Raw genomic sequence first — 15,589 nt, 5'->3', positions numbered from 1 at the left:
GAGAACAGGGAAAGAAGCAGCAGTGGGAGGGTCTGCTAGAAGGCGGTTACACCTGGACTCTGAGTGTGGGCAGAGGTGGCAGGCGGAAGGGCAGGAGCAGCAGGGTGTGTGGTCCCCATAGCCCTCAGAACCCTCTTATTGCCACACCTGTGTCCAGCACTGGAGGAAGATGAACACCTGAGGGGGATGGACAGGAGCTGAAGACCTGCTGTGGGGAGTTAGGTGCTCTTGATGAAGGGCTTTGGGGGAAGGGAGGAAGCGTGGAGTGATTCAGGGATGCAGAGAGGTCCAGAGCAGGGACCAGCAGCCTCACCCGTTGCAGGAGGCACCAGGGTGTCCACCTGGCCTCTTCTCTCCGTCTATTGAGCTTATAGACTCCTCTAGTACCAGCTCCGTGTTCTTATTAATTTGCAGAGAAAAGAAACACCTCCATTGTCTAGAGTCAGAAAAATATGTTTAGAATCAAAGGAACAAAGACCAAGTGTATTGCTTGGGAGAGGACACTGTCAAGCAAGCAGATTGGCCAGGAGTTGCAGTCACCTGGGCTCTGTCAGTGATCAGGGCTGACGGTGACCCTGAGCAGGATGTGGGCAAGTTCCCGACAAGCCACAGCAGGACTGGCCACTCATTTCTATCCAGAACATACAAGACTTATGCTATTCCATATAAATACTTAGGGGACTGGCGTGTAGTTTTGAATTAAAATCCTACTTCTGTTAAATATGACATTTTCAGCTCCTTTACCTTTTCCCATTAAAAAGACTGAATTATTTATTTGCCTCATTTTAAAAATTGCAACACAGTTTGGTTAGAGGAACAAGACTCCATTCTCACCATTTAATAGTGTTTTCATATCAGTTACTTCCTTCAGAATAGTTACTGGCAAACTTGCAAATTGGTTCTTGTTGTTCGATTATTTATAATAACTTCCTTGTCCTCCTATTTCTTTTTTCCTCTTATCAGTCTCACTAACCTGTTATTAAGACTTCCACATTGAATTTTCTTATTGTTAGAAGAAGCAAGATGATGTTTTTAAAAGTCATCTTCACATCAATTTTTATGGTAATAAGTTTAGTATTTCTCCTTTTTGACATATCCATTTTCAGGAACCTGTGTATATCATAATAAATATTATTTCTTGTATGTCACATCAATGCAGTTCAGTGAACAGGTGTTTATCCATCTTTTGCTATGTCAGGACATCGTCCTGGGTGCTGGGGATGCAGGGGGATGGTTTATAGTCTGTCCTGAGTGGCTCACAGGTTTCAGGTCACCACCCTCACCACCAGGGTTTTCACTGTGGGAGGTCCACCTTCCCTCCTCCCCTCCCCTCTTCCTTCCTTCCTTCTTTCCTTCCCAAAGCAGGATTTTTGTGTGCCAGTAAGCATTCCAATTCAAGTCTGCTTTAAAAAGTGTTTTTTTTTTTTTAAACACATTGTGGGCTGGACCCTCAGGCTGTGAATGGTGTGGTCTGGCAGGTGGAGTGGGTCCTGGGCTCACCCGGAGATGGGATCACCTGGGCTCACCTGGAGCCTCCGTGGAGTCTACAGAACAGAGGCAGTGACAACTGTTAAGGTGACTCTGTGACAAACACTGACACCTCTGATTCCTAGCAAGCTACAGATTGGTTCAATCCACTGTGTATCTTACATTCCTTATCCTGGCTTGTGTATTTGATGTTATTTGCTGGGGCCAAATAGTGCTTTTTCCTATGAAATGGCCCAATTATTGCTGTCTGGAGGAGGCTTCCAGAAGATGAGTTTTGGGGGCCCCAGGATATGTTTCAAAAGAAAAAGAGTAAGATGAAGAAGGCTGGAGATTGCTTTCCTTTCCAGGTTGTATTTCTGGGCAGTCTGCTTCAAAAATTAACAGGTTCCAGCTGAAAATGAAAAAATACAGCAACAAACTTTAGTTCTCTATCTGCGGGGGGAGAAAAAAAGAGTTATTTGGTCTTTAGGATTCATTTGTGCCAAGGAAGGGTGGGTCAGCTTAGAAATGCAGAATCACCTCTGCATGGTACCCTTTTCTGTAGAAAGTGATCACCACCAGTGGTCTTCATCCCCCTTCCTTTGGCTCCTGGTTACCTGTTCATGAGAAACTTTAATCCTGACTGATGAGGGAGGTGGATATTATTTGGTTGTGGGCTATGGTGTGATTTATGCCAGATAGTTGAAGTTTTATTTTGAGAGGTTCCTCCCCATTTGGGGGCTTCCCAGGTGGAACTAGAGGTAAAGAATCTGCCTGCCAATGCAGGAGATGCAAATTTTATCTTTGGATCGGGAAGATCCTCTGAAGTAGGGAATGGCAACACACTCCATTATTCTTGCTGGGAAATCCCATGGACAGAAGAGCCTGGTGGCCTACAGTCCATGGGGTTGCAGAGAGTTGGACATGACTGAGTGCAATCTCCATTTTTAACTGAAGAAATGGAAGAAAATACTGGAGGTCCTGAGAGTGAATTCGATTTAAAGAAGTCAACTGGAAGCCTTTTACTCCCAGCTATTTTTCTCCAACCCCAAGGGGAAGTTGAACTTTGCCCCTAGATCATGCCCGGTTAGGGCTAAACCAACCAAGGAGTCATGTCCAGAAGAGAAGTGGCCCCTGGACAGCTTAGGAGGTCTGCAAAGTCCTTTCAACTCATCCTACCTATGATTTAAGTACTGCTAATTCAACTGGCCTCTAGTAGCATTAAAAGATCATTCCTGGCATATTTCCTTCTCTGGGACAGGAAATTGTTGCTCAGTTGTATCCAACTCCTTGTGACCCCATAGACCATAGCCCGCCAGGCTCCTCTGTCCATGAAATTCTCCAGACAAGAATACTGGAGTGGGTTGCCATTTCCTCCTCCAGGGGATCTTCCTGACCCAGGGATCAAACCTGCATCTCCTGCATTGGCAGGCGGATTCATTACCACTGAGCCACCAAGAAAGCCATGAGACGGGAAGTTGAGGCTTAGATGTTGGTGGATTTGTCCAATGCAGCTCTATTCAGGTTCACATTTTGACTTCCTCTTAGTTGCCACCAACTAGGAGTCTGGTTGTGAGAGTCAGTGTTTAAAGATGGACACTGAAAGCACATTTCCCCACTTTCTTTGTGTGGTATATATGGTTAAGAAACGTCTTTCCATCCCCCAAAGCTGACCAAAGCCTTATAGAACCTCTTGCAGTGATGTAGAATTTGCATTGAATCCATCTGTAAGAAGGAAATGGTTAAGAATTGGACTTTTAACTTCATATACCTTTTTCTTCCAAGAGAAGCTCCCTAGAGTGTAACTTCATCATGACAGAAAGATTCACGATTCAAGAAGCTTTCTTGTTTCTTGCCTCTTCCTGGATGCCTAAGTGGAAATTATTACCCAGATATTGTTTTTCCAACAGATATATTTGTCTCATCGCTTTTGAATATTCTTCTTTGTAGCCATGTCATTATGTGAGCCAGACTGAGCATTGCAGAGTCATCTGTTTGGTGAAAGCCATTGAACATTTACACCACTTGTCAGACACGACAGCTTTTCTCAGATATCTCTGTCTCCAAGGGTAAGAGAAGTCCAGTGTTTCATTCCTTCATTCATTCTGCACCATTGTCACATGATTGTCATGTGAGAGGTACTCTGCTGGGCTCCCAAAATCACAGCTGACACACAGTCCTGCTCTTAAGGGGCTTACAGTCCATTCAAAAGGGTGATGGGTTTACAGGGTGAAATACTTCAAGGTCACATGGAGCCAGATCATAAATGTGATGGGTATTCAGAAATACAAGCGATTACATTTCCTTAGATTTAGTTAAAGAACCTGCCTGCCAATGCAGGAGATGTAAGATACCCAGGTTTAATCCCTGGGTTGGGAAGATCCCCTGCAGGAGGCCATGGAAACCCATTCCAGTATTCTTGCCTGGAGAATCCCATGGGTAGAGGAGCCTGGCAGCTGTGGTTCTTGGGGTCACAGAGAGTTGGACACAACTGAAGCAACTTAGCATGCACACAGTGTGATTTTAAAATGCAAAATGTACAAATACCTGTTATGAGAAAAATTAATGTTATTATTTAAAAGGTGACTACTATTCTCCCTCCTTCAACCCTTCCTCCCAGAGGTTAATGGTCTGATGTTCTTCCAGATGTTTTCTGTGTGTATAGAGGGCTGGGGAGTGGAGGAGGTAAGACTCAGCCTGACTGGGATTAAATCCAAGTTCACCTTGACCTTGGGCAAGCTGCATATCCTTTGTGAACCTTAGTTTCTTGAAAATGGGGGACCTTAAAAATATTAATGTCAACCTCATAGGCCTGCCGTGTTGTACACAGCTGTCTAAGCTGGGTTTTGACCCATCGTTTTGTGCACATCTTTTTGTGTTAACTTCTATGAGCAACAACCATTCTTTGTGGTGCAGAGTTCCCAGTGTGGCAGTCTTACTGAATTGTTTGGTTACTGCAAGAAAGGTGTGCTTTTTTATTCAGAGAAGATTACTTTTTATTGGGTGATGGGGGCATTATCTGAAGGAGACAGGCATTTGGGTAAGTTTGAAGTATGTTCTGGAATTTGGGACCCACGGTTGTACAGAGGGCATTACAGGTTTGCAAAGAAAGAGGCAGGGATCTATTTACTCCTTCAACAAATATTTACTGACTGCTTACTATGTTTAGAAATGGGAATAGAAACTGGAAATAGAATAGTGAACAGGAGGGAGTCTGTGTTCCAGTGTGATTGAAGGCCTGGTGCTGTGCATTTGGGGATGGCTAATGGGGGTGGGGTGGGTAGAAGGGGCATGTCTAAGGACATGCATTGTTGTGTGAGCTCTTCCTGGGCACAGGCCAAGGGTGGAATGTTTTGCAACCGCCCGTCCCTGTGGAAATGGCCCAGTGACCTATTGATGGCATCTGTGGAAGTAACCCAGCCTGAACAGAATCTTGATAGGAAGCATCCAGCTGAGCTGGGCTCAGCGGGCTCAGGACTCAGACCTGGTTTGTGGAGTTAGACTGGGATGCCCAAACAGTCTCACTCTGAGGACTTTGGGGAAAGTTCTGACAATTATGGGTCATCTAGCAAATCCAGGACATAGCTATGGGTCAGGAAAGGTCATCTACACTTGGAAATATAGGAGATCAAAAACTTGTTCATTTAGTGACCAAAAATCAAACATGCTCTCATGTCAGGGTCATGAGCTGATTAAAGCTTGTATCGTAAACTTAAACATATTCCTGTAATGATCAATTTCCCCAGTAGAGCATCTCACCAGTGATCTTAAACTGCCTTAATTTTATGAGGCAAGAGAATGTGGTGGGTATTGAAAAGAAGGGTAGTAAGAGCGAGCAGGGGCTTCCCAGGAGACTCAGTAGGTAAAGACTCTGCCTGCAATGCAGGAGATTCAGGAGATGCAGGTTCAATTCCTGGGTCAGGAAGATCCCGTGGAGGAGGAAGTGGCAACCCGCTCTAGTATTCTTGTCTGGGAAATCCCATGGACAGAGGAACCTGGCTGGCTGCATTCCATGGGGTCCAAAGAGTCAAACACGACTGAAGGGATTTAGCATGCATGCACAAGAGAGAGAGCAGAAGGCAGAGGCAGCTGGGGATGGGATGAGGCTGGGGTCATGGTCTGGGTGTCCTGTGGTTTGTCCACTGCCAAGAGTGTGTGGTGCTCACCCCATCCTCAGTTATGTGGACTTGGAGTGGGACTGGCATTTGCAGTGATGAGAAAAGGACTGAGTGCAAAATCAAAGGCTGTGAGTCCAAATTAAACCCAAGCAGGCTATCTGGTGGAGAAGCTGATTTTGAGGCATTAGTCCAGTTCCTCACTGTGTTGGACGTTGTTCTGGAAGCAAGCATTTCGCACTGTGGTCAGTGGCTGTTCCTCGTTACTGTGGTATCAGAAGCATAAAGCCCAGACATAGTCGAGGGCTGAATTCATGCCATAAAAGGTGTGTCTACTTCTCCAGCACCAGAAATATTTGAAGGCAATAGCGATGGCTCCATATATGTCAGGGAAGAGGGTGTTCCCAGGAAGAAGCAGGCAGAATGTCAAAGTAAATTTATCAACATAAAAACAGTGCTTTTTAATCATTTTTCAGCCATATTAGTTGTTAAAGGAGAGACCACGTCGGGCAGCATCGTGTGCTGAGGGTGGAAGAAATAGGACTTAATGTCGGCAGCTGAACCGACTTCTTTTCATGCTAATGCACACAGCAGTCTGGGGAGGATGCTGCCAAGAATAATATAGAATATTCTGAAGCCTACAGTGAAAGCTTGCAAAAAAAGAAATCTCATTTTACTGACTTCTTGAAAGAAGGAAACTGTGGCAGGCAGTAAATTAATCCTGTTATTAAAAGTGGTGCTGCCTACATGAAGCCTACACACACACACACACACACACACGCCTACACACACACACACACACACACACATATTCTTCAGCCCTCATGTCTCCTTTTCTATAGCTGTCTCAGATCACTCAGGGACCAGCATGTGGGTGGCCTTTGAACACTGATCTCTCTTATTTCTAGATGAAGATACCACTTAGTCTCCACTTATAATGGAGTCCAGTAATCAGTCCTGATTTATTTCAGGTTGAATGGCATGAACTTCCTAATAGTTGACTACTTTTGTTATATTTTTGTTTTAACTACTATATATTTTGTTATAACTACTTTTGTTATATCAGGTTCAATGGTTCATCCTAATAGTTTAGACATACTGATTAATGGAGGGTTGGCTTTCCAAATTTGAAATCTTGATGGATCTTATAGATGATTAAGTTGTGAATCAGACTTAGTATTTAAAATCTAAGAAATCCAGCAAGAAACACTGCCATATTATTAGGGTTGTAAGCACCTCTCTTAGGTTTTTCAAAGGACCAGTGATGTAAAAATCCAACTACTGTGAACTGGTAGTCTAGTAGAATTTGTATAAATTAGGAAGATAAGTTACCTTTTGGGAAAATTACAGAAAAGTAGTGTTCATTAAAAATGAGACAGAATTAATGAAATTAATTAAGAATTAAAAACTGGAATTTAAAAGTTAGTTTAAAATTAAACATGACTGATTATCAGCTCTCTTTAAAAATTTTTCTGAGGAAAATAAGCTTTAAATTCTTAAAGATGAATAGATTTAATCTTTATAGATTAGATACAATCTTTATAGACTAAAGCTTAATTGTAATTAATATTTAAAAAAACTAAAAGATAAATCTGCATTCTGCTAGTAATAGACTAGTAGACAGGTATAGTGGTCTAGTTATAAATTGTTGCATTACCTAAAAGTGAGTTGACTTAGGTAAAGGGTACCTTCCTCACATGAGAATGAGTGTTATGTGAAGGATGATGAGTGATTTCTAAAGAAATCAGTAAATACCAAGACACAGACCTCGGTGACTCTGGATGTCCCCATCTAGAACACTAACTCTCCTCGTCAAGAGATTATGGCAGGTGAGCAAAGAAACAGTTTCAATGCTGCACCTTTTCTCTGCACTTACTTACCCAGCCTAATTTCTTCTTCATCACAATAGTAAGAGAGCAGGTTCTATTTTGAGGAATTGTAGGAACTGTGGACTTAATTGCAGGGCCCTTCAGACTCAATGAAACAGATCTATTTCTGAGTATTCAGAAAGCTTAAGGAATTATGTACTGGTATAAAAGCTTTATTTACTCATTGCAGTCACGAGAGACCATCCATGCTGTTACTCTCAGGATCGAGCTGCTGAACTGAACTGAACTTATGTGATGAGGAATTTCTGCTTCTTACAGTATCTGAAACATATAACTGATAGATTCAGTGTTGACTGACAGACTTCCGAGAATAGTCAGCTTTCATACATCTCTAGATAAAAAAAGTAGTGTTAAAATATAGGGACTGCCTGTATGTGTGTTTTCTTATTTGATGAATACTTCTGTTCCCCTTTGTGTCTGGCACGTGTGAACTCGGTGGTGGTGGCGTAGGGAGCAGAGGGCAGGTGCTGCGTGGTAAGAGTGTGTGGTCAGGTGGCCGCCTTCTGAACTGTAGTGGAAGGGACTCCCTGGTGTCCTCCTAGAAGAACTCATTTCTGCAACTTTTTGAAGGAAGCACTTGGAACCAGACCTCTGCTGGATGTGGAGGTCGGAGATACAGGAAGAGGGAAGAGAGGGATCTTGTCCTGTCTGTTAGCTGTCCTAAAGCATCACCACGTGACATTTATAAGTTTCACCAGATGGGAAACACAGGAGTGTGTCCTGGGGGAAAGAATTTTACACAGACGGACAATGAATAAGGTGACTTGGCAGTCTTTCCTGTCTCTCGTTTCTTTGATGGTTTTGCTTCCTTAGGAAAAATCTGCAATTGTTGGGCTTTTTTTTCTGCTGCATTGTAAATACTTTGCAGCTGTTTCTCTTGTCTTTACTGTTTTCTATAAAAATCACCATGGTTTTGAGAGGACATCCTTTTAAAAGTCATTGATGGCTTCAGAGAGCAGAAGGAAAATTATTGAAAGTATAAACACAAAAAGAAGTTCTAGAATCACTGACCTGACAGCACTGTTTTGTCTCTTGGTAGTGAGGTTGCTTATTCTGAATAATGTGTATCTACTGGTCTGGCAAGTTAAAATAAACAAAGCATTTTGAGGCCGTTAAGGAGTATTTAGAATGTACTTAGTTGAGATGGAGGTTCTAAACATTTAAGCTCAGTCCTCTTGCAGGCGATTCATGGTGGGGGCCTCTTTGGCCTTGCTGAAGGGTGTGGAGGAGGAGAGGACACATTCTTGCTAAAAATTCAGCTCTGAGGGCACTTATTTTTAGTAAAGTCTGAGATTATTACCTTCAATTATTGTGGAAGTTAGAGTGTGCATAAATCTCTTTGTGATCATATAATACATTGTAAACTAGTACACCTGCATTGCAACACAAGTATTTTTTATAAATGTTATGCGGCCATCTTAAAAATTTCACATTTGCAAGAGATTTTCTCCCTTCTATACTGATTAAACTCTAAGTTGTCAAAGTGACATCTATGTTTTCTCCTACTTAGAGAGTTTTTCCTGAACTATCTGTTTTCACCTTTAGAAAATGAAATTTGTTAATGAGACCAGTCCAGTTGTCTATAGTTCAAATGACTGTACTAATGTTGATAATGCTCTTTACTTGATAACTTGTTATCATGCAGTTTCTAATTGTGATCTCTCTAAGCCTGGCAAGGTCTTTTTTGGGGAAAATTCCTGTTGTCATTCTTTGAGGGAACTTTCTACATAATTTTGGATAGTTGAAACCAGGTAGAAATAGTGGGAAAGAGTGCATTCTTAGCTAGAGTGAAGAATTTTTTTCCCCCTAGAACTGTATTATAAAAACTTGTAGTGTCCACAGTAAATCCCTGAGGCAGAGGACAGGGTTCCATGTGCCTGCGTGCCCCCTGAGAGGTGTGGGTACTGGCATCTGATAACTTTTTACAAAGGCAGGGGGTGTGCTCCGTGATTCCAGGTCGTGGACCACGACAACATCACACTGGGTAAGAGAGAGTTGCTGTTTACCTTCTGAGGCTTTTCTAGCTTGAGTGTGCCTTGCTGACAAGTTCAAAGGCATATTTTGCCCGTAAGCTCAGGTGACTCCTGGGTGGCAACTTCACACATAAAATAAAGCAGAAAATTCAGCAATTAGGCCACTGTCATTAGTCAAACTGGATAATTTAAGACAAAAATAAACGAAGGTGGATTTTTAGAAGTGGTTTGATTTTTTTAAATGAAAGTTTGGGTATTAGTCATCTGTTGCTGCATACAAATTACCCAAACATTTGGCAGCTTAAAGCAACAAACCCTGCTGCAGAGTTTCTGGGAGTGGGGAATCCAGGAAGTTTCAGCAGGCGCCTCCGGCTTAGGCTCTCATGGGCTGCAGTCAAGGTTGGTCAGGATGCAGTCGAGGTTGGTCAGGGCAGTCAAGGTCAGTCAGGGTGCAGCCTGTGAGGCCCTCTTCCAGGCTCACCCATCTCCTCCTTTTCTGGTGCAGGCTGGCTGCTGGCTGGAGACCTCGGCTCCTTCCTTTGGGGCCTCTCCTTGGGGAAACTTGCAACCCAGTGGCTGGCTCCCCTCAGGGACCAGGGGTACCCAGGATAGAGGCCCCCAAGAGGGATCCTGGTACTTTCACTGTCTCTGGTCACTCGGAGCCCCAGGTCCAGCCCACTCATGGGAGCAGGGGGTCACATATTGTATGGATGTGAGAGTTGGACCATAAAGAAAGCTAAGCGTCAAAGAATTGATACTTTTGAACTGTGTTATTAGAGAAGACTCTTGAGAGTCCCTTGGATTGCAAGGAGGTCAAACCAGTCAATCCTAAAGGAAATCCATCTTGAATATTCATTGGAAGGATTGATGCTGAAGCTCCAATAGTTTGGCTACCTGATGTGAAGAACTGACTCGCTGGAAAAGACCCTGATGCTAGGAAAGATTGAAGGCAGGAGGAGAAGGGGCCAACAGAGGATAAGATGGTTGGATGGCATCACTGACTCTATGGACATGAGTTTGATCAAACTCCGGGAGTTGGTGATGGACAGGGAGGCCTGGTGTGCTACAGTCCATGGGTTCTCAAAGAATTGGACACGACTGAGCAATTGAACTGACTACCCTCCTTGGGTTGTCCCTGCATCTCTTTAAGTGTTTGGGACTTTGCGATAAATAATGGGAGCTAAAGGCTCTGCCCTGAGAACCCAGGAGTGGGCTCATTTCTCCCTCTTCAGAGTTAGTGTTTGGGAATGCCCTCAGTGTACACATTTCCAGTGTGAACGATTTGATACCTCACAGAACAAGGTTATATAAAACCAAAACAGTTACAAGCATCCTGTGGAAGCAAGGTTCTGGCCCCCTGAGGCCCTGATGGTTTCCTGGGGACGAGTCAGACAGGTGAGGATGCGGAGTGGAGGCTGCCAGACTTCCTGATGGAGACGCAGAAGTGGGACGAGCTCACAGGCTCCAACCTCAGCCCGGCTGTGCTTTCTACTCCTGCTGCTTTGTCATGTGTAGAGAGAATAAAAACAGAATCTGTGCAAGGAGAGTGGTGAGAGTGAGAGGTAATGCACAGATAAGGCTTGATGTGGGGCAATGCTGGTGTGAGCTGACACTAACATGAACTCATGTGCCCCAGGCGTGTGTCTCCAGTGTAATCTGCCTGAAATGTCTTCTTATACACGTGGTCAGGGACTAGTGATGTTAGCTCCACATTCTCTCTGATGAACGTTCATCCCCACACTTCTTCATCCTGTGAATCTGTTCAACGGGCCAGTGAGTGAGTGGGTCCCTGAGCCTGGGGGCCCGTTCTTGTCAGACAGAGTTCCTTAGATAACTGGGGTCGAGCCCAGCCACAGAGCATTTGACAGACTTTCTTCTCTCGTTTTTCCCTTCAGTCTCACCTCTCCTACTACCCATAGCCTCCTCTGAACACCTCACATATTCACAGCCCATCGCCCTGAGTCTCTGAGGCACTTTTCATCTGTGACAGGTTTCGTGCCTGTCACAGGGGTGCTGGTGTTGCCTCCTGGTTAGGTGATGGGAGCACTGTCATTCCCCGATTCTCACCACACTCCGTGTGATGATGGGCACAGACAGATGCAGCTGTGTTTTCTTTCTTATGGAAGATGTGCTGTGGTCATGCAGCCGCCAGACGCCGCGATGCCCGAGGCCACTGTCACCATCACTAATGCCCTCTTCTTTCCCCGCAGCCTGCGCCTTCCGGTACAACGGGCTCTCCTTCGTCTACCTCATCTACCTCCTGCTCATCCCCCTGTTCTCGGAACCAACTAAAGCTACCATGCAAGGTAAGAGCCCCTGGCTCTCTGCTCCAGGGCGGGGCGCATCTGGGGGTCCCTGGGGTGTTGCTATCGGAAGGGAGAATGCCGGTCCAGTGGGGAGCTGGGGCACTTGGTGGTGATGAGTTTCTATCACTCGCAGTTGTTTTTCCCACACATATTCCCCAGCAGGCCTGCGTTTGTAGGTTTACAGAGGGTCTGGAAGGTTCTGGAACTCAATGTGTGGTCATGAAAATGAAGTGAATCTGCAGGTTCTCTGTGCTGGGAGTAGGCGGTGGGAAGTGCAGCTAGGACATGAGCAGGAGGCCTGGGGAGGAAGCCGGCGGTTGCGACGGCTTCACACGTCAGCTGGATCTGTCGTGTGTGCCTCAGTCAGGTACAGAAAGACACAGATTCCAGTGCTAGTTTTTCAAGTGTGCGATTGCAAACCTGTAGCTCCTTCCCCAGTGCTCTCCAGGAACCTGAAGGCATAGAGAGAAACAGTGACTCTTTCTTGAGGCTCCGACGAGGAAGCTGGTCTGATTTGAAGTTCTTCACAAAGAGAGAAATTAAACTGCACTGAGCTAATCGAATTAATTGTTTTTTTGAAACGATGCCGTTACAAGAAATCAGGACTGTGCCCTATGTCTTAGGTGAGAATGATGGCCCTGTGTTTATAGCAAAGGACAGGAAGTCGGGCTTGACATGGGAATGGCCGTGGCTCCACGGTGCCAGCTCACAGTGCTGACTTCTCAGGAAAAGCAGTAAAGTCCTGGTGTAAACAGAGTAGTAAATCATGACTGTCTTTCCTGTTCTCCCCCCGACTGTTAAATTGATTGTTCATTCCTGATGGTTAGGACTGCAGATGCACTGTTGGTTTTCTTGCCTTAGGAAGAATTTAAGTAATAGCTCTTTTAATTTGCTTAAATCTTAATACACACAGTGAAAAAGGGCTAGAGAGATGTGAGTCTAAACAAATCCTTATCAGACCAAAAATATGTTGTTTACGAGACCCCGCCCACCCAAGCCGCCTTCCTAGAGTCCAACATAAACAAAGACATTTAAACAGCTTAGCTTCTGGCCTCGTAACCAAGATGGCAACACACGGGCAACTCCTACCTCATGGCTGGGAGCTCATGTATTAAAGAAAGAAGGTTTCACCTTTAGAATTAAGTGCCTTAGAAATGAGTACCTGTTTGTCCTCAATTAAATGATCTGTTGCTTTTCTGTCAGGGTGTCCCCTTGTTTTATCTGGAACCAGGTCATGGGGTTTCCTTGTCACACTCAGTGATGACGCCTGGCTTTGCTTCTTCCCAAGTGACCCAGTCCTGCTCTGCCCAGGGCCTCCGTCTCTGTGGGGGTGGGCATGTGTAACGTGGCCCATCATCTCTGCCCGAGCACAGAGAGGGTGACTCAGTCAGGAAACACACAGGTGAAGGATGAGATCAGACACGCAGGGCAGTTTCTGTGTATGGGAAGAAATGTCTGAATCCCCAAAGTGTCACAGGCCAGAACACAGACAGCATCGTGTGCACAGGTGTCTGCCTACCCGCTCCACACACCCCACCCACCTGGGGCTGAGGGACCAGCAGCTCAGAGGGAGCCTGCAGGCATCTTTCCAGCTGGTACCTGGGGACAGGGCTTGAGGTTGTGTGTCCTGTCCTCCCATCCTTCCTGTCTTTCAGCGCCAAGGGGCATGGCCGAGACTCACAACCTTATCTATTTGCTGTGTCTGGAATCGCACAGGGACTGGAGGGAGGGAGGCCCCATGTGGTCTTTATGAACTCACAGGACTCACATTCTGGCAGTTCTAATTCTGTGATTGGAGGGACCCAGCCCAGGCGTTTCTAGTGGAGCTGTGGTCCAAGGTTCAAGTCACATGGTCCAGGAAGATGCCTGTGTGGCATCCACACAGACGGTGGTGGACCTGGTGGACCTGGAGGGGTGATGCTGTGTGGCTTTGCAGAAGTCTTGGGGTCACACACATTTCTCACAGATGGGTAGGAAGGTCCAGTGTCATCTGGGAGAGAACTCTAGGGAATCTGCTTTGCCTGCCGTTCAGGGCCTCTGCTGCACAGGTGCACACACACGCACATGCTCACATGTGCATGCACAAACACATACACACTTCTACACACATGCACACACGCACACACACACTCCTGCACACACACACACAGGTGGGCATGCACAATCAGGGCTCAGAGGATGGGAACTTTTAGTAAGTCAGTGTGCAGATTGCTTCTCCCTTCTTTCTCCTTGGATTTCTCAGCAGGAGTCAGATGTCAGTATAGTTCAGGCTCAGGGTGGTCTCAGTGAAGCCCTCTCCTTGGGCTGGGAATCTCCATCCTCCCAACTCTATTGGCTCCTCAGACATTCTCCTTGTCCCCCGTCCACTCAGGTCTCCCCAGAGGCTGAGCCAGAGGCCATTTTAGTGCAGTTAGTTATGGAGTCCCTCCTTATGCACCACCTTGAAGATGGCAAAGGTTTTGCTCTTTTGTTCGCGACTGTGTTTCCAGGACCGGGGACAGCGCCTGGTGTCTAGCCGTCCATTCATCAATATTTACAGAATGAATGAATGAGTGCATTTGTTTTCAGAGTCTAGAGTTCTTGGCATCTAGGAACCCAGGCCTTGTCCTCTGCTTCCCTCGGCCTCCACGAGAGCAAACGTTGCAGGACAGTTGATCACTCACACCTGTCTCTCCTCTGGAGACAGAAGCTTGGGTGTGGGGTAATAGGTCCTGGGAGTTTGCTACTTTAGATTTACTGGGGATCAGAAGATTATGAATAATTGAAGAAATCAGAATGTTGTATGCTTTCCTTACAACGTTAAGGATTTTATTGAAACCTAAGATACTGAAGAAAGGCCAGGAAATCTTCGCTTGCTGTTTGCTTAGCAATGGGCTTTGCATTTAAATTGAGACATCACTCCATTAAATAGGAACTAATATGTAGTTAACTTCAGGTGGCCCAAATATTCCAAGTTGATGAGACATTAAGTTCTTCAACTAGACGTGTATGTATTAAGTTCCCTATGCCTATGCATAATGCATATCCTCATTGTGGTGGAACAGTTGGTATTTTGTTTGGATGGAACGTAGCGGGTAAAATGTATGAGATGTAAAAGTCCGTATACTGTGTGTACTCAGCACACACTGACTAATGATAACATGACTGTTATTTTGAAGGATAATGTTATTACTTTGAATATCAGAGTGAGCTAGATTTAGAAATCTCAATCTCATAGCTAGTCCTAACCTCAAGATATTTCCTAGCGCTCTTTAAATATCAGCTAAGAATTGTGTGATATCCAGGCTTTCTTGTTAACAAGCCCAGGACACACAGGTACTGTGTAGGTGGTCATGCTCTTAACCCTTGTGTTGTCTGACCCGTGCCCAGGACAGAACACTGTTCTCAGTATTACAAGCACAAGGGGAAGCCTAATCACTGAGTAAATACTTGTTGGCTGATAGAGTACCAGGCCCTGGGCACAACGGTCTGGAGAGATGATACGGGTTTGTTGAAAGGAGACATTTTAATTTGCTTCAGTGCAGATTGATGACATGTGGATATTATACAGAAAATACATCTTATTGAGTGTGACTGTTTATTTCTTTCAACAAATGTTAATTGAAAGACTGCCCTTCACCAAACACTATGTTTGAGTTTGTGGAGAGTAACAATGAGAAGAAAGCATGGTTCTTCACCATCATGGTCTCCCAAGCACGCTGGCTCTTGTGTGTTTCCTTGAAGGGTAGCTCTGTCAAAGAAGCTATCTTTGGAAGCCATGGACTTTTTCCAGCGATGCTGTCATTTTTTTAAACCAATCTCAGATTAATCCTCTGCAGTCTCCTTTGGACTTTGCCTTA

General features: G+C 45.0%; 1 protein-coding gene across 4 annotated transcripts in view; it reads left to right on the top strand.

The window, feature by feature from the left end:
* Positions 1-15,589, top strand: part of PIEZO2 (piezo type mechanosensitive ion channel component 2) — a 251,246-nt gene that overhangs the window by 27,969 nt on the left and 207,688 nt on the right. For all 4 annotated transcript variants that reach the window (XM_019986928.2, XM_070778959.1, XM_070778957.1 and 1 more), the window contains exon 2: positions 11,655-11,750. In XM_019986928.2, the coding sequence (XP_019842487.2) occupies positions 11,655-11,750 (96 nt within the window). The remainder of the gene's footprint in view (positions 1-11,654; positions 11,751-15,589) is intronic.

Source organism: Bos indicus, chromosome 24, assembly GCF_029378745.1.
Source record: "Bos indicus isolate NIAB-ARS_2022 breed Sahiwal x Tharparkar chromosome 24, NIAB-ARS_B.indTharparkar_mat_pri_1.0, whole genome shotgun sequence".
Taxonomy (NCBI): domain Eukaryota; kingdom Metazoa; phylum Chordata; class Mammalia; order Artiodactyla; family Bovidae; genus Bos; species Bos indicus.
This window is presented reverse-complemented; position numbering and strand designations above follow the sequence as displayed.